We start from the raw sequence: 20284 nt of genomic DNA on the forward strand, positions 1-20284 counted from the left end.
TATATGGAAGAGATTGGAGTGATTTTGAGGCAAGGCTGAAGGATCTCATATCGAGAGTTTCATGAGCGTGTGTTCAGATCGCTCCGACAGACCGAAATATAACAATATACATTCATCACATATAGTTATGCAAATAAATCTAATTATCGGCATACTCAAAACAAGATAATTAATAGGGAAAGGGTTCCATACCAGTTGAAGACTATTTTCGAATTTCAGAACCCCAACGCAGCGGATCCCTCCAAACAATCTATCAACGCCTAGCGGAAATGTCGACTGCAGTAGCACGATCAACGTGAACACGAACGCCGCAATGGGAATGACACCACCACTAATGAGCCCCGGGTATTCTCGGAGTGAAAACCCAAAGGGTGAGCTTTGGTGAATTTGGTAGAGGACGGAGGACAAACGAGTCGTGTAGGCGATAAGCAAGTAGGAGAGAAAATAGTACTATCGTATAGGAGAAATGTTTATCGCATAGAGAAGCTACACGGTCATCTAAGAAATGCTGAACGATCGTTTAGGAAAAACGTATACGATTGTTTAGTTAAATTGCAAGGTGGACGATCGTTTAGGCGGAGAAGCAACTATCGTATAAGCTCTCGGGCGATCGTTTCACGAAATCTTTTTTGGGCGGAAGAATGAATATCGATTGCACCATTCAAAATGAAAACTTTTTTCACTTTTACCCATCGGTTACCATAACCATATGCTGCACTACCCCCAATCTGAAGTGGAAAAAGGATTAGTTATCATATAATTAATCAATTAACTAATTAATAATATAATCATATTATATTTATATACTATAGTTTGATATCAACATATCTACATAGTATTTTCTCCTTACTTGATATAAATCATATTTATATATCTATTTTCTCCCAAAATAATGTATCTCATACATTTAGCTAATTATATCATATATAATTAAACTTCCTCTTGGTCAATTTGAACATTTCAAATTAACCCAATACTGGTTCCCGACTTTTATCCAAGCTCACCGGGGACTTAATGGACCTGTGGCTCGAAGCTCCAACTGTAGTGAATAGCTGACTAAACTCTTTAGCCACGAGATCCACCATCCGTTAATTGTCAGGCATTCCACTAAAGACCAACAGCTAAAATTTTCTTACCAAAGATATATTTCTGTGTCCATTGAATATAACCAATCATGAGTATGATGACCCTTCACAGATGCTCGTAAGTACAACTAGGCCAAATTACCGTTATGCCCCTATAGTTACATCTTACTCCTTAAGTACCACTGATTCCTCTAATGAACAATACAACATAGTCCAACTATCTGTGAACATCTTTCGGGCCAAGAGAAGGAGTGTGGCACCACATCGTTCAAGCCCCGGAATCAGTCCTTAAGGGAGCCATCTATCTACTTACCCCTATCTCGAGGAAGGAGTGAATTCCATCTTGTGTAGTTGAGTTCCTAGCTTCCAAATCAGACAAATCCCCAAAATGGTAGGTTTGAATTGGCAAACTGACCACTCATACCCATACAAATCAAAGGACCACCCTCAATGGTAGGAGTTCCCAACTCACTCAGGATTGAGGTCATATTATCTATGGTCATCCTAGTGAAGTAAAGTCTTTGTCATGAACGATGTTATCTAACGAGACGTTAACACTTCATGGTCAGGTCCAAAGTGGGTCGCATCCGTAGCGTTACCAGGATAAGGTTTTCCTCCTATATTCATATACTACAGACTATTTTGGTTATCACTCAAGACATGATCTACTTGTATGTCACCACATACATGCTTGAGTCACATACAGATAACCAGGGATTTTTATGTTTATTGGTTTGTGGTAAAGCAAGTAAAACAAGTAACTGAGCAAAATACTAGATGTGAAGTAAATATCATATATTAACAATACAAGTATTCGTACATACTGTTTACAAACTATAGGATACGAGACTTTAAAGCATCAACCCCAAGAATCTCCCACTTGTCCTAAAGCGAAGTGGGGTGTACAAAAAATTAGTACAAAACAATAAACTAGGGCATAAAAGCTCAGTAAAAGAAAATCACCCACTTACCCTAGTCCAACCGCGGGCAATCCTATAGACCCATGATCCGTAGGTGACCCTCATACATTGTAGCCATGAGAGCCTTCATAAACAAGTCAGTAACATTAAAATGGCTTGGGTTAGACTGAACTGTCTCGTCTCCTTAACCTCTTGAGGCATCTTAGGACACATTTCATTAGACAAAGTGACCCCATGCCTAAACGATAGTAGGCCCCTCTGAAGTCCTGCATCGAGTACTTGACCAATATCTTGTCAATGTACAATGCCTGAGACAGTGCTAGCACTTTGTTCTTACGATCCCAAAAGATATGTATACCTAGAACAAACCGAGCCTCTCCCAAATCTTATTTGGAATTGGGTCGCTAGCTAGTTCTTAACTGCAGTCAGTAGACCTACATCATTCCCAATGAGTAGGATATTGTCTACATACAACACTAAAAAGACTACTGAAGTGTTAATGATCTTCTTGTAAATACAAGGTTCATCAACGTCGCCATCCCAGTCAACATCCTCTATTGCCTTCTTATAAGACTACGGATCCTCAACGTCGCCATCTGCTACCATATCAAGGATTTTCGTGAAACCCAAATAGCGAACGTGTGGGTTCGCAACCCTCCCATTACGTCGAAGTTCCCTCAACACTTGAGGTGGAACTGACCTACTAGATGAACTCCCATCAACAACTCTTGCTAATGTAGCAGGCTCTTCAACAACTCTTGTTGAAGTTTCAGTAGTTTCATTGGAAAGCTCATGTAACACGACTTTGCTTCGTGGACTGTGCTCCCTTATATGATCCTCCTCCAAGAAAGTAGCGTTTGTTGAAACAAACACCCTATTTTCCGTTGGATCATAAAAATAACCCCCTCGTGTATCTTTGGGGTAGCCTACAAATAGACATAACTTCGACCGTGGTTCCAACTTCTTGGGATAGGCCTCAAGCACATGTGCAAGGTAACCCAAAATGCAGAAATGACGTAAACTAGCTTTACGCTCGTTCCACAACTTCAGAGGTGTTCTTGCAACACTCTTGGAGGGAACACAGTTGAGTATGTACACTGCAGTTTCCACTGCGAAACCCAAAAATGAGTCTGGTAAGGAAGCGTAACTTATCATCGAGCAAACCATGTCTAACAAGGTCCTATTTCTCCTCTCCGCTACACCATTCTACTGAGGTGTACCCGACGGAGAGAGTTGGGAAATGATTTCATGTTCTATCAAATAGTCCTAGAATGTTGAGTCTAAAAACTCTCCAACTTGATTTGATCGAAGTGTTTTAATCCGTCTATCTAATGCGTTTTCAACTTCAGCCTTGAACTCTTTGAACTTTTCAAAGGATTTAGACTTCAGTTGCATAAGATAAACATACCCATACCTGGAGTAATCATCGGTAAAACTGATAAAATACTCATAGCTACCTCGAGCTCGCACATTCATAGGACCACAAAGGTAAGAATGTACTAACTCAAGATGCTCCTTGGCTCTAGAACCTTTTCCAGTAAATGGTCGTTTAGTCATTTTACCCTTAAGGCAAGATTCGCACACAGGTAAAGAATTTTCTTCTAACTCACTTAGAAGTCCATTCTTCACCAATCTCTCAATCCTATTGAGATTGATGTGCCCTAAACGTAGATGCCAAAGTTGGTCATTTTCTTTTGGAGAAATTCGTCGACGTCTTTATTAAGTTACGGCAGTTCAACATTTCAATATTATGGAGGGAATTAATGGCTAACGACCTTAGCATATATAAATTCGATTCCAGATTTGCTGTGCAAATAAAAACACCATCTTTATGAATAAATGCTTTATTCACTTCAAAATAGATAGTATATTTACATTGCAACAAACACTTTACAGAAATAAGGTTCCTCTTTAGTTCAAGAACAATATATACATTATTTAAAACAAGAAACCTATTCTGTAAAGCTAACTGGAGTCCTCCCATTGCCACAGCTGAGATGATGTGCCTGTTGCCTACTCGCATCGTCATATCACCAGCCTCTAACTATCGCCAAGATCTAATCCCCTGAAAAGAAGAACAAACATGGTTAGTGGTGCCTGAATCAATTATCCAGGCAGAATCATCATTCTTCATTAAACAAGTTTCAAGCACAAGTAAATCACATTTACCTTTATCCGCCTTGGCCTTAGCCTTGGCTGCTTTCTTCTCTTTCAGATACCGAGGATAGTTCATCTTCTAGTGTCCATCTTGGTTGCAGTGGAAACACTTTCTCTTAGCAACTTGTGGACGCCTCCTTGGGGTGATAGACGGTGGGTTAGTAGGTGCCTTCCCTTTACCCTTACCACACTTCTTCTTCTTCCCCTTTGTAGAGTTAGAAACAGAAGGTGCAAACTTCGTTTCTGAGGTCGAACCTTTATGGAACGTCCTAGAGGATGAAGCAACATTTACCTCACCCTTCTGCCTCTCCTTACTTTTCAGTAAAGATTGGTATGTCTACAACTTGTTGAGGAGAGTTATAAGGTTATATTTCACTTTGTTAAGAATCACATTGCTAACAAAGTGCAGGAAGCTCTCCGACAAAGAATGCAGGAGTATGCTAACCTGGTTGCCCTCATCGATGGTAGACCAACTAAGTGCAGGAAGCTCTCCGACAAAGAATGCAGGAGTATGCTAACCTGGCTGCCCTCATCGATGGTAGACCCATTCAACTCCGCCACATTAAAGTGGACCATCATGTTTAGCATATGTTCACGAACAGAGGTTCCTTCTTGCATTTTGGAGTTGAATATGTATTTAAGAGCCTCATGCATAAGCTGTTCAGAAGGTTGTCCAAACATCCCCCGTAGGGACTCCATGATCTCACGTGCTGAGACCATAGGCTCATGTTTCTTGGCCAAGACTTCAGAAAGACTTGTCAAGATGTAGGCTCGGGCCTTCTCATTCGCCCTTGTCCATCGCTGGTATGCCTCCCGAACACTTCGAGCGACATTCAGAGATGGAATAGAAGGGCACGCCTCTGTGAGAGTGAACATGAGATCCTCAATGATCAGAATCATTGTGATCATGTGTTTCCATGTTGCGAAATTATTGCCAGTAAGTTTTGCTGATGTAGTTGTTGCCATTTTGAAAATGTTGCTAAAAATACGAATAAAACTTTAATTTTTCTAAACCACTTTTATACCAATCAGTTTTGCAAAACAGTTTCAAGTACCCTAAGTTATAGACTTATATTTTGCAATGATGCCCCAGTGAGGCAGGACAAACGCCACCGGTGGGTGATCAGTTGCCCCTTAGCTGGGATGAGACATTCTCAACCATTAGGCAAAACCAACTCTTGGAACTGAACCTAAGAGCCACCATTTTTCGGTCCAGAATCGTTAACCTTTAACTATTCCGCGTAAGTGTAGCCCCTTGCTTTTGGTGCCAGAGACCCGCCCTAATGCACTTACCGTAGGGAAAAGACAGATTAGGACAAGAGACTAAGTTACCTTATCCTCTTATAGAAGATTAAATAAAGAAACACGCAAAACTGCCATTCTTTAGGGGGACACTCTCAGGGTGCCTCGAGGCGATGTGCAGTAACGTTATTCAATCTAAAGAGGGAGACCGAGGGATATACTGTCGCACTTCCCACTCCCACTTACTATGAACACTCTCTCTATCCACCTTGATATTGACCTACCCAAACACCATCCATTGGGGGGACATGCCAAAGGTGCCGCGAGGCTGAGGATAGATCTCACAGTGTGGACTATTTAGAAGAAACGTGAAAGGTTTAAGTGAAACATCTCATGCCCCAAGTACCTCCCACTGAATGTTCTACCTAGGGATTTATTAACCTAAACAATCCGGCTACTGGTTTTAGTCTTAGTTGTCTTTTTAAACTCTGTTCATAAATAATGTTTGTATATGAAACATGAACAAGTTCAAGTAGTCATATTTAAACACTTTAATGGACTATTCTTAACTTGCATGCATGCATCAAATCTATCTAATTCACCTTTCTAGGTAAGCTCCAAGGTAGGGGTGTTACGTTTCCATGAACTTAAATACCCCAGCCTAGATAGAACCCGCCTTAGACAAAAGGTCCCTTATAGATAGATTTGTTACACTTTAACCTTTTATTAGCCAATTTAATCCAATTAAACTGATTAAAAGATTAAAGCCTTAGGGTTGCTAATTGTATTAATACCGTGATCTTAGGTCTATGTGATCCAAGTTTTAAACACTTGAAAACCATAAATTAAACCTAAGTGAGCACGTATGTCTTTCTTATTTCTTTTAGTTTTAATTTCTCTTTAACTTTTAAAAAGAAACAACTAAAAATATTGCGAAAAACGAGGCTTTTATAACATTTATAAAATAACCTATGTATCATGCTTCATGCAATGTACGATCATTACTATATATAACTTTTATATAACGCATAACAACCAAGCAAACATGCTATCATTCACCCTTATACTGTAACATTTATAATATAAAGATGATGCATGTCTATACTTTTTATGCATGCATAAATATAACTCTTATATTATATGATGCATGAGCATGCTCTTACATAATTAAATCATGCTTCTCTAAATTATAACAATTACAATAAAGAGATGATGCATGAGCATGCTCTTACATAATTAAATCATGCTTCTCTAAATTATAACAATTACAATAAAGAGATGATGCATGACCATTGCATAACCTAAGGTGGGATTTACTATATGTGCATATCATATGACATATAAAAAACATACATCACATGTAATAAACAAATGATTAATGGACCGGGATGAGCCTTTACAAAAAAAAAATGGAATGAAAAATCCTCTCTATTATATTTTTCATCGAGCAAACCGGTTCACAGGCGAACCGGGTCTTGAACAGCCAGAGGTCTTCATCGTGTAGCAAACTCTGAAGGTAGACGATCGTTCAGCGCGCACTAGATGATAGGAACATAAGTAAACAATCGCGTAGACGACGAGGAGGTTGTGAAGCCTGACCGTCCATGCGATCGTGTAGCACGAAGACAGGTAAACGATTTATCTTGAGCCACTAAGCGATCGTTTAGTCAGTTACTAAGCAATGAAACTTGCTGACGTAAACGATCGTCTAGTGCGTGCCTTAAATGATACGCGAGCATCTCATTGTCTACACGATGCGTGCAACCAGGTAAACGATTTACCTTGCGATACTAAGCGATCGTTTAGTCAGTTACTAAGCCGATGTGACTAACTTTTGATCGTATTCCCCATCGTTTAACCGATGTGTTCATCAGCGATCGCATACTCCTTCATCTTTATGATACGATCAACAGCGATCGGGTAGAACATCTTCTGCACGATGTGATCAATCCTAGATCACCTCCTTCCGCGAAGAACTGCAACGCTTGCCCAGAACTTTGATGAACGACTCAAAACTTCAAACAAACTTTGAATACAGACTTGATAACGATTATTAATGCCCAAAAACTCAGGGGCCTTTACAAATAACCACAAATGTAAAAGGATCTAAACAAATCGAGGCTAATCATCCCAAAAACATCCATTAATCTAGCACGTCCACAGCAGATTTAACAATTAAACAGCATAGAAATGCACCCACCTTGAATGTAAAAGTCATTTCGTTGCAACAGATGAAATCGAAGTATCAGAACTTGACTTTGATACCAATTGAAGTATCTCATACCGAGAGTTCCATGAGCGTGATCAGATCGCTCCGATCTCACTGTGACCGAAATATAACAATATACATTCATCACATATAGTTATGCAAATAAATCTAATTATCGGCATGCTCAGAACAAGATAATTAACAGGGAAAGGGTCCACACCAGTTGAAGACTATCTTTGAACTTCAGAACCCCAACGCAGCGGATTCGTCCAACAGATCTACCAATGCTCGGCGGGAATGTCGACTGCAGCAGCACGATCAACGTGAACACGAACGTCGCAACGGGGATGACACCACCACTAATGAGCCCCAGGTTCTCTCGGAGTGAAAACCCAAAGGGTGGGCTTTGGTGAATTTGGTAGAGGACGGAGGACAAACGAGTCGTGTAGGCGATAAGCAAGTAGGAGAGAAAACAGTATTATCGTATAACAGAAGTGCTTATCGCATAGAGGAGCTACACGGTCGTCTAGGAAATGTTGAACGATCATTTAGGGAAAACATATACGATCGTTTAGGTGGAGAAGCAACTATCGTATAGGCTCTCGGGTGATCGTTTCACGAAATATTTTTGGGCGGAAGAATGAATATCGATTACACCATTCAAAATGAAAACTTTTTTCACTTTTAACCCATCGGTTACCATAATCAACGCTGCCCACTACCCACGTCCGAACGTGGAAAAAGGATTAATTATCATATAATTAATCAATTAACTAATTAATAAATATAATCATATTATATTTATATCCTATAATTTGATATCACATATCTACTATAGTATTTTCTCATCTACTTGATATAAATTATATTTATATCTAATTTTCTCCAAAATAATGTATCTCATACATTTAGCCAATTATATTATATATAATTAATCAGTCTAATTATATCATATATAATCAAACTTCCTCTTGTCAATTTGAACATTTCAAATTAACCCAAATACTGGTTCTCGACTTTTATTCAAGCTATCCAAGGGATCTAATGGACCTCTGGCTCGAAACTCCAACAGTACGTGAATAGCTGACTAAACTCTTTAGCCACGAGATTCACCATCTGTTAACTGTCAGACATTCCACTAAATACCAACAGTTGAATTTTTCTTACCACAGGTATATTTCTGTGTCCATCAAATATAACAAATCATGAGTACGATGACCCTTCACAGATGCTCGTAAGTACAGCTGGGCCAAATTACCGTTATGCACCTGTAGTTACATTTTACTCCTTAAGTACCACTGATTCCTCTAATGAACAATACAACATAGTCCAACTATGTGTGAACACCTCTCGGGCCAAGAGAAGGTGTGTGGCGCCACATCGTTCAAGCCCCGGAATCAGCCCTTAAGGGAGCCATCTATTTACTTACCCCTGCCTTGGGGAAGGAGTGAATTCCATCTTATGTAACTGCATTCCCAGCTCCCAAATCAGACGAATCCCCAAAATGGTAGGTTTGAATTGGCGAACTGGCCACTCGCACCCATACAAATCAAAGGACTACCCTCAATGGCAAGAGTTCCCAACTCACTCAAGATTGAGGTCATGTTACCTATGGTCATCCTAGTGAAATAAAGTCTCTGTCTTGAACGGTGTTATCTAACGAGACGTTAACACTTCGTGGTCAGGTCTTATACAAACTTTTTGTATAGGACACCCCCGCTCGCATGTGCCCAACACGAATGATCAGGATCAGACCATCTGTGACAAGTCAAAACACTTGTGACCATTCCACAAAGCGGACCGCATCTGTAGCGTTACCAGGATAAGGTTTTCCTCCTATATCCATATACTACAGACCATTTTGGTTATCACTCAAGACATGATCCACTTGTATGTCACCACATACATGCTTGAGTCACATATAGATAACTAGAGATTTTTATGTTTATTGGTTTGTGGTAAAGCAAATAAAACGAGTAACTGAGAAAAATACAAGATGTGAAGTAATATCATATATTAACAACACATGTGTTCGTACATACTGTTTACAAACTACAGGACACGAGACTTTAGGGCATCAACCCCAACAATCAACCGATAGAATTTTGCTAAAAAATTTGTGAGAAGAAGGAGTTCTTCATTGGGTTTCTGTTGTGAGCTTGTCTCCAAATTCCCTTGATTCCAATTTATTTTGAGTCCCACAACTCAATCTTGAGCACCAAGAGGATAGTAGGGAAGATCTTGGGTGGTCTACAACAAGATTCGGAGAGAGTTGCAGTCGAATTCTTTGAAGAAGTTCTACAAAGGTATGTCTTGAAACCCATTTATTTCTGTTAAAGCATGCTTTCGTTTTTGCCAAAATTAATGAATTAGAGTGCTTATCAATCCTCTTGCTTCCATTGCGCATTGGTACGATCCAACACCGATATACCAAAACAATAAATAGTCAGTCTTTCTTGAATCCCATCTAGAGAGAGATATCACTAAAGACATTTGAAGTTTTGGTTGAGAAAGATAATAGCCACTTTAAAGCTCATCAATCCTTCAATGGAATTTGATACGTATATATTCTTGACGATTTGACATGAATGATCCTAGGGTTTATCTATTGAATATAAATATAAAGTAATTATGCTAACAGTCATTCCCTAGATTACAAATTTACCATTGTTGTCATGTGAAGGTCATATGAGTTTCTCCTATCCGAACTTTGGCAAGAAAATAGACAAATTAATGTTGAAAGATATACTAAAAATATAAAGATATGAACCAAAGAGAGTACTCAACTAAAATAAGACATATGTAATCAATCAAGAAATTAAAGGTAAACAATTCTAGTTAGAGTGGTTTTTTATCTTATAATAAAATAAAATCAAAATGATAGAACGATTACATATTTATGTGCATTGTATACAAATAATGTATTAATATTCAATCATATTTAAAGATAAAATTTTCAATCATACTAATTCTACCTAATTTTTCTTCTACTTTTATCTTAATTACTTTTGGTTTTTAACAATGAGCATTACACTTATAATAAACCAATTTACATTTTTCATCCAATTAATAATTTCCTTTTTAGGATGGAGGTAAAATAAATAGACCTATAATATATATATATATACACACACACATTATAAATAACATTTTAAAACCGTCAAATATCTCACGCTTACTTTTTTAATACCTCTTAATAAAATAATACATACACAAATTTACACACGCTAAATATATCAAAATCAGTTTTTTTTTTTTTTTACTATCTTGTGCCCACTTTTTAACTCTCTCTTTAACTAAAATATTTTATTTTACTTTAAACAAAAAGGTAAAGAAAATTCATTGATTAAAGAAAGTTTTTTACCTACCGCGAAACAAAAATGGTCAATTTTTTTTTTATCTATATCAAAACTCAAACACAAATCCGTAAAATAAATACTTGAGATTTTAAAATGTACATTTTTTTTTTCAAGTTTGTAAGAATGGATTAAATGGCGTTTTAGGGTATTTTTAAAAAATATTTGTAACAATAAGATATTGTTTTTCTGTCATATTCATTTCAGTTTTTGAAAATGACATAATTTTCTATACAAAAATTGTTTTTTAGGACTGAATTAGACTTTTTGTTTTCATTCAATTTTTTTGTTTTATTTTTAACCAACCAAGGTTTTTTTTTTTTTTAAACCCATCATTTATAATTTCTTATTTTATAATTTTTTTCATATTTGATATATATTTTTTTTATCATTTATAAATTTTTTCTTTACATAATTTTTTAAAATCGTTCGGAGTTTTTTTTATTAATATCAAAAATTATAACTTTTTAAGGATATGTGTATTTGATTCATAAACTTTCAAGGTGTATTTGTCGCTGAATTTTTAAAAGTAAAATTTTCACATATAGAAAAAAATGTTATACTATTTATAAAAGTAGAAAAAAACAAAAAAACAATGATGTAGACTTCTATCAGTGTCTATCAATGATAGAAATTGATAGAAGTCTATCATTGATAGAGGATTATAGAAATCTATTAGTGATAAAAACTTATAGATGTCTATCGTTGATAGACTTGTCTATATTTGTAATTTTTTTTAAATGATATTAGAAACTTGGTTATTATTTCTAAAAATACTATCAATTACAATTACCCTTTATTTTAAAAATGGAAAATTATTTTAAATGACAAAGTATTGAAATATGTACAAATAATATCACAGTCTATCTACGATTTGTAAATATGTACAAATAATAAAAAATGGATAGACCGTGTTATAGACACATATAGTAGTCTATCATGGTTTATCAAGTCTATCGCAGATAGATAGAGAAATTTTGCTATATTTGTAAATATTTTGATTCATTTTTCTATATTTGAAAAAAACCTTTAAAATATTTAAGGACTAAAAAGTCCTATTTTAAAAAGTTTGAGGAATAAATGTATCTATTATTAAAAGAATTGCGGAGACAAAAAAATATGTTCTCAAAATTTTGAGACTAAATACACATATTTTTTCAAACTCCGGATTAAAAAGAAAAATAGTTTCCTAGATTTTATTATCCAAATAAAATAATTTCATTTAATAAAAACAAGAGAGAGAAACACGTTTTTGTTTTCTTCCTTTTTTTTGAACCCAAGAGAAACCCGTTTGTTTATAAAGGAAGAAAATATGAGTCACACAAAATTTCCACATACTGTGTTGTGTTTATATATTATATGTTCATATTGTTTAATAATATGAAAAGGAAAGGATAATAGGATCCATTAATATAATGACACGTCATATCATCTCAATAATTGTACCGACCCTTCTATTATTTTAATAATAATAATGACTTATCCTTCCTTTAAACCTTATTAATTTATTACTATTACCAAAAGTGCACAACTTATTAATTTTTAAAATATATATATATATCAATTTATATCATTAAGATTTTGATGTGTTAAATTTTGAATTTTCGTTATTCTATCATTTTATGAGATTTATAATTATATTAATTAAACTTTTAAATTGTTATAAGCGAACCAATTTAGACTTATTATTTTGATTACCTTTAAAAATGATCTACAATACATCAATTCTTATACATATGTTAATTTCTTCAAATATCGCATTAGGAAAATAGGCAATTAAACTTAATACGTAAATAGTTTATTAAAAAAAAAATCCTAATTGTCACTTATGAAAGTTGGAAGGATTATTTGATAAATTTACAAGTCTCATACAATGTTCATTAAAACAAAACGTATTAAAAAATATAAATTGATACACTTATGGAAATTCATAGTTTAAATTAATATGATTACTAGTTTAGGGAATATAATACAATCCTCAAATTTTAGGTTTATAAAATCGATANATTTTATATATCGACAATATGTAATCAGAAGATTCAAATCTCTAATCTCTTAATCGAGTATATATGTCTTAACTGTCGAGCTATGCTCGCCATTTCTTTTTATACCTAAGACTTTCATTTGTTACCAATAGAAATAGCTATGCCAAAAGAAATTTAACAATTTAAATTTAAATAATTGAATCTACGTATAAAATGATATGTTTTTTAACGGTCAAGTCACTACAATGCTCTAAAGAAAAAAAAATCATTATATATGCTTGACATGTCATAACTTTAATCTTCCACATTATCTTTAAATAATATAATTAGTGCGTTACATAAGTAAATCAATAGCTAAAGTTTTGTGATAGCACAAAATATAATTGAACTTTGAGGATCTTATTATATAGACAATCGGAAAAATTCACTTGGATGGACTAAATAAACCTAGACGAATAATGCTATAAATAGGTAAAATTATGTCTTTTTAAAAATAGATAAAGATTATGTTGTGGCGTTTCATCTTAATTACACTAAGGTGCTTGACAAGTCATATTGATTTTTTAAAGAAAATATTAATAAAAATGGGAACTTCAAACATACAAATTATTGAGTTATGATCAAATTTAGATAAGTAATTATATTTAGCTTAAATATATGAAAGTTCCCAATGTAAACATAAATCAACAATAATTAATGTGTATTAACTTCTTTAACGTTTAGTTGTACTAATTTTTTTTTTTTTTAAAAACCTACTTTTGTGTTTCTAGATTTTAGGTATGGTTTTTATTTAGTGCCTAAGTTTCAAAATATTATATATTTGACCCTCAAGTTTTGAGTTTGATTTTAATTTAGTCATTAGGTTTTAAAATATTACAATCTTACTCTTGACATTTGAGTTTACTTCAATTTATCCCTATGTTTCAAGATTTTCACATTTAAACTCAATTTTTCACTAAATAGAGTTATTTTATGTTAATAAATTAAAAATAGTTATGGAAATTATATTAATTAAGTTTCACTATTTTTATCGATTTTAAAATTAAATTTAAAATTTCACTTCATAATTATTTGTAATTAATTAATAGAATCGATGTCAATGATTGAAAGTGAGTATTTTATGAAAAATTGAGATTAAAAATTATAATATTTTGAAACTTCAAGATTAAATTGAAATAAAACTCAAAACTTAAGGATTAAATATGTAACATTTTAAAATTAAGAACTAAATAGAAACTAGAGTCAAAACTTATGAACCAAAATGGTATTATTCACAAAGAAATATAAAAAGTTTGAGTTAGGTTTGAAGACAATGGGTATTTAAACTAGTTTGGGTAATTAACAAAAAAATCATCCTTAAAGTATGATGGTTATTGTAATTACACCTTCATACTTTCAATTATAGAAATTGAACTCTCAGACTTATATAAGTGTTAAAATTAGACCTCAAACTTACTATAGTTATAGAAATTGGATTCCGAAATCATAAAAATTAAACCCTAAAACTTATACAATTGCTTCAATTTATACTTTTATGTTACTTTAAGGGTCCAAATTTCACACTCGTATAGTTCAAAAGCTCAATTTTTATAATTGAAAATTTAAGGGTACAAATTATAACTACCACCATATTTTAGGGGTGGTTTTTACAATTTGCTAGTTTTTGGAAACCATGTTTGCAATTTGCTAGTTTTTGAAAACCATGTAGCCTAATTTTTGTTAAACTCTATATTTTCCTTGGAAATATTTATTTCTCTATATATTTTTGGGATACTTCAATCAAAGGCAAAGAACGATAATTAAACTTTTATATCCGTAAGGACACTAAATTGAATGCAAACTAAGCATAGAGCATGAAGAATTAAAAATAGAAATGGAAGTAATATTATCTATGATTCCAAATATTACTTGGGAAATTTTCAAAAATAGAAAAATAAGAAAACTATTTATATAAAATAATAAAATTTTAATCTTATTTGATAAAGAAATAGGGTTGTGAAATCGTGGATGGGGTCCACGATTTTTAAGTCAGCACATAATGTACCCCGTCCACGATTTAAGACAAGCCACGAATTAAGACTAAATTTTTTTCACATTTTCTCCCAACTTTTATCTTTTCTTATTTTTTTTAGCATTTTTGCATCTTTAGAGAATATATAAAATAAAAATTGAATCCAATTTCTAGCCACGAATTAAGGTTAAATCTATTTTTTTTTCACATTTTCCCTTTTTTTACCATAAAATTCAAAATTTTAAAGTCTACAGTAAAATAAAATTTGAATCAAATTTCTAGTCACGAATTAATTCTAATTTTTTTTTCACATTTTCCCCAACTTCCTTCTTCTTCTTTTATTTTTTAGTGTTTTTTCCATTTTTGCAGAATCTTTTATTGTGAAATTTAAATTCTCACGATAAAATAAAAATTGAATCAAATTTTTAGTCACGAAGGTTAAATCTATTTTTTTCACATTTTCCTCAACTTCTATCTTCTTTTATTTTTTTTAGTGTTTTTTGTATTTTTGGATATTTTTTTTATTATAAAATTCAAATTTTTAAAGGCCTACGATAAAATAAAAATTGAATCAAATTTCTAGCCAAGAATGAAGTTTATTTTTTTCAAATAGATTTTTTTTAAGTAGATTTTTTTTTCACATAGATTTGTTTTATCATGAAATTCAAATAGATTTGTTCCCTTTGTATCCACTTAAATCAAAAAGCAATAAAAATATAATAAAAATATGGAACTCTTGGACCCCATTCACGAGTTTGTTAGCTGACATAAAAATGGTGTACGGGATACACGATTTTGCTACCCTATTTTTTTTAATACTTTTTTCCTTCACCTTATTTTTGTCATTTCTTTTCTATATACCCTATTTTTGTTATTACTTTCAAAAAATACACTATTCTTGAACTTACCCCTAGAAATTGATAGAAATCCATCATTGATACTACGTGATAGAAGTCTATCAGTGTCTATTAATTTTTTCTTTTTTGCTATTTCTATAAATAGTTTGATATTTTTTTTCTATCTGTAAATTTTTTTTTATTATATTATTTATATAGTATTAAAAAAAACAATACTCTTTATAGTGACATATTTAAAAAGTATTAAGTTTATATTTCATACTCACTAGTATGATGGATGCTAAGGGTGCTCAAGTTTAGATAAGGTGTATTTCTTGGTGACTAGTTACTCTTGTTAATAGAGACAAGGATGCTTTAATCTCTTTCTAATTGTGTTGTTTGTTTGTTATTCTAAACAAAATAAAGAAGAAAAAGTTTATATTTGAAATTTTGAACTACCAAACATCCTACTTGAACACTTGGATCAATCTTTTTGTCTTGAAGGTTATTTTCTCTATTGTAAGTTAGGTTTTTGGTATAAAAAGATCCCACATTTCTTTATCACCATAAAGATATTCATGTGATTTTTCCTATGACATTATTTTGTATTTTTTGGATTGATGGTGAAAGGGCATCCAATGTCCTAAAATGTGGTGTTTGAAACGCCATAGTGTTCCTGTCTATTGTCACAACTTATATTATATTTCTGTATAAAAATAGGATTAAATCTATTTCGTTCTGATTGATTTGATTTAAGTTCTATACACTTAAGTTTGTTCCACCTCAATTTCTGAATCTTATAATTCAAAATGTTCATTTTGATTCTTGTACATATCTTAATTATTTTTTTTGTTGGATTTTGTTCTTTGTACTTTCATTAGGTTTATTTTAGTCCTAAAAAACAATCACTTTGATTTTTGTTGTGCTATTTTTTGATCTAATTTAATTCTACTAGTCATTAACCTGAAATCATGTTCATATAGACATGTGGTACAAATTCAAAGTTATGTATTAATTTGTAAAATACTACTAATAATAATGGAATATGAACAAAATTGTTTATTTTATTTTTTTAAAATTGAGAGACTAAAATAGATATATTAAGAGTTCTAAGATCAAAATTAAACAAAATTGAATATTTAAGCCCTTTTGGTAACCATTTGGTTTTGATTTTTTGTTTTTGAAAATGGAACTTATTTTCTCTCAATTTCTTACCACAATTTTCATCTTTCTTAGTCAAATTCTAAAACAAAAAGTGTTTTAGAACTATTCTTTTAAGTTTTTAAAACTAGACTTTTTTTTTTTTTATTTTTTTTAAATATTGGTAGAAAATAGATAACAAAACAATAAATTTAGAGGTGCAAAGGGTGTTTATACGCTTAATCTTCAAAAATTAAAATCTACCAAACTGATCCTATGATAAAAAAAAAAAAAAAATAGCACAAAGTTTGAGGTTGGTTTCAATTATAATTCTAAACTTTTAAAGGTTTCATTCAAACTTTGAGAGTTCAAATAAAAACTTTTGGAAGTTTTTAGTCCAGAAATTTAATAACAAAAGTCTTCAAGATAGTTGTTTTGATAACATAAACAAATAAACGAACTTCAAGAACTACAATTAAAATTTTTCAAAGCTTGAGGTATAATTTAAACCAACTCTATTGTTCAGGAATACTTTTTATAAGATTAAAATCACTTTTGGTCCTAGAATTTTTATAGAAATAACAATTTAGTTTTTAAACTTTAATTTATAACTATTTAATCCATGTACTTTCAATTTTGTAAAAATTTAGTCTATAAACTTTAGTATGTAACATTTATTCTCTCTACCTTAAAACTTGTAACAATTTAGTCTTTATCGGAAAAATTATTGTTAAGATTTATTAGAATTTCTTACCTAGACAGATCAATAAGCTTATTAGGGACCAATATATAAGTTTTAAAGTCTAAATCGTTAAATAATGAAAATCAACATTTAATTTTGATAGAATTGTTTACTACGGTGATTAATCTATAATAAATTCGAAGGTACAAGAACTTAAACCGTTACATGTCGAAGTATAAAGTCTAAATTGTTAGAAAATAAAAATTAGAGACTGTATTATTATGAATTAAAGTTTAAAGACTAAATTATTGACTCTATTAAAGTTGAATAATCTTTAATTGTTTTATATGATTTAACCTAAAAAAAAAAATGGATGTATGAATCAGCTGATGTTATTGGCTGAGTCAAAAAGAAGATGGTGATGTTTATTTAGTTATATACAATCAAAGGGTGGGTGGAGAATTGGGCCCCATTTTCTAGAATTTATATCAAACTGAGAAAATTGAATTGTCTTCCAATTACTTTTCTTCTCAATTTCTCTAACCAAAATTTCCCTATTTATACTCAACCATTTCCCCTCTTTTTTTTCATCTTTCAATCCTCTGTTTCTCCTTCCCTGTTTTCATCCATATTTTGTCCCTAATTTTCTTGCTTCTTTCTCTTCCTCTCTATCTCTCTTTCTTTCTTAGTTTTGAATATTTTTGCAAACCAAAATGGAATGCAAAAACCAGCAATCCCAATCACCAAAATATGAGTGTCTTCTCTTTGGTAAGCCCTTTGGTTTTAAAACTCAACAAATTATGAACACTAAAAACTTACACTTTTAAACATTTGTATTGTTTTGATTTGGCAGATGTTGACGATACCCTTTATCCTCTTAGTTCTGGTTTGTCAAAGCAATGCACTAAAAACATTGAAGGTACTCAATAATCAATCTCACCAATCTTTTCTTCTTCCTTTATGTTTTTTGGCTTTGAATATTCTCATTTCTTTTGTTGTTTATGACAGAGTATATGGTTCAACAACTTGGGATAGAGAAAGATGGAGTTGTAGAAATGAATCAGTTTTTGTATAGGAATTATGGGACATCCATGGCTGGCCTTAAGGTCAAATCCTTGAGTTTTGATTTTCTCCAAATTTACATAAAACCCAATTGAAATTTGTATTAAAGTGTCAAACTTTTTGCTTTCTTGTGTAGGCTATTGGTTATGAGTTTGACAATGATCACTATCATAGGTATTGCCACCCTCTTTCTCTTCTCGTTTTGGATGAAACTATCAGGAACATGTTTAGAAAGACGTTTTTAAATAGTTAAAAACACTTTAAGACGTGCGATTAATGATAAACACTACTGACAAGCATGTTTTGAATATAATCTTTCAACAAATTGATCTTTCTTTATTATTTTGTAGCTTGGTTCATGGAAGATTACCGTATAACAATCTGAAGCGTGATCCAGTTCTTAGAAATCTCTTGCTTAGTTTGCCAATTCGCAAAGTTGTAAGTACTTTCCTTTCGACTAATATATACATATATCGAGTTTTAATATGTTATCAGAGAAGAATTTTCAAACTTTTTGGTTTGGTGAAACAGATTTTCTCGAATGCGGATGAAGTTCATGTTGCCAAAGTTCTAAGCAGGCTTGGTTTGGAGGGTTGCTTTGAAACGATCATATGCTTTGAGACTCTTAACTCCTCTGATTTTGACTCTGCTTCTGATGATGGCTCTGTATCTGATTCCAAAAACTCGACGAACAGCGACTCAGACGACACGCCTCCACCGCTTCCCGTCACTCCGATTCTCTGCAAACCATCTCCACAAGCATTTGAATCTGCTCTCAAGATAGCTAACATTGACCCCAAAAGAACAGTAAGAAAATTTCTTCTCATCTTCCTAATGTAAAATTACAAAACTGAAAAAATGATGATATGATGAGATTTGAATATTGGACTTGCAGTTGTTCTTTGATGACAGCATCCGCAACATAAAGACAGGGAAATCCACTGGCCTTCACACAGTGCTGGTGAGTTCATAGATACTCATTTGATCTCTTCTGCAAAATCATGGAAATGGAAGGAAATGAATGATACAAACACATATTATCTAAGAATTGAAGAAATGGGTTTTGATTAATTTGCAGGTTGGATCATCCAATAGAGGCAATGGTGTGGATTATGCATTGGAAAGCATTCATAATATAAGGGAAGCTTTGCCAGAGCTATGGGAAGTGGATGAGAAGATGAAGAACACAAGGCTTTCTGGAAAAATTGCATTGGAGGCTTCAATTGTGATGGCATAACTAATTAGTAACATCTATTTCATTAGCCTAACATAATGGAGTTTGGATGTTATATTAATCCACCCCATTTTGTAATAAACAATTTAAAATATATAACATGTAAAGCAAAGTTTATTTCTTTCTTTCCTTTTGATATTGGGGTATGCAAATATGATTGTTTATTAGAATGCAAATGACCTAAATCAACAATCTTCCCATCAAACAACATTGAACGTACTTATTCTTGAGATAACTAGAGTTTGTCGTTTTTGCCTATGTAGTTGGATTCATTCACAATATTCCACGTGATTATGTTATCAAAACTCTCTTGAGTAGTCACTTTTTATTTAAGATTCAAAATTTCAATCTACATGACTAAGTTT

The 20284-nt window shown here is 32.6% G+C and overlaps 1 protein-coding gene across 1 annotated transcript; it reads left to right on the plus strand.

Moving 5' to 3' along the window:
* Positions 1 to 18336: 18336 nt before the first annotated feature.
* LOC120083368 (suppressor of disruption of TFIIS-like) lies at positions 18337 to 20053 on the plus strand. Its single transcript, XM_039039100.1, has 8 exons — positions 18337 to 18391; positions 18477 to 18542; positions 18632 to 18729; positions 18822 to 18859; positions 19036 to 19123; positions 19217 to 19492; positions 19581 to 19646; positions 19764 to 20053. The coding sequence occupies exons 1-8, from the start codon at positions 18337 to 18339 to the stop codon at positions 19920 to 19922; spliced, it is 846 nt and encodes a 281-aa protein (XP_038895028.1). The 3' UTR covers positions 19923 to 20053.
* Positions 20054 to 20284: the final 231 nt, after the last annotated feature.

This window comes from Benincasa hispida, chromosome 8 (assembly GCF_009727055.1).
Source record: "Benincasa hispida cultivar B227 chromosome 8, ASM972705v1, whole genome shotgun sequence".
NCBI lineage: Eukaryota > Viridiplantae > Streptophyta > Magnoliopsida > Cucurbitales > Cucurbitaceae > Benincasa > Benincasa hispida.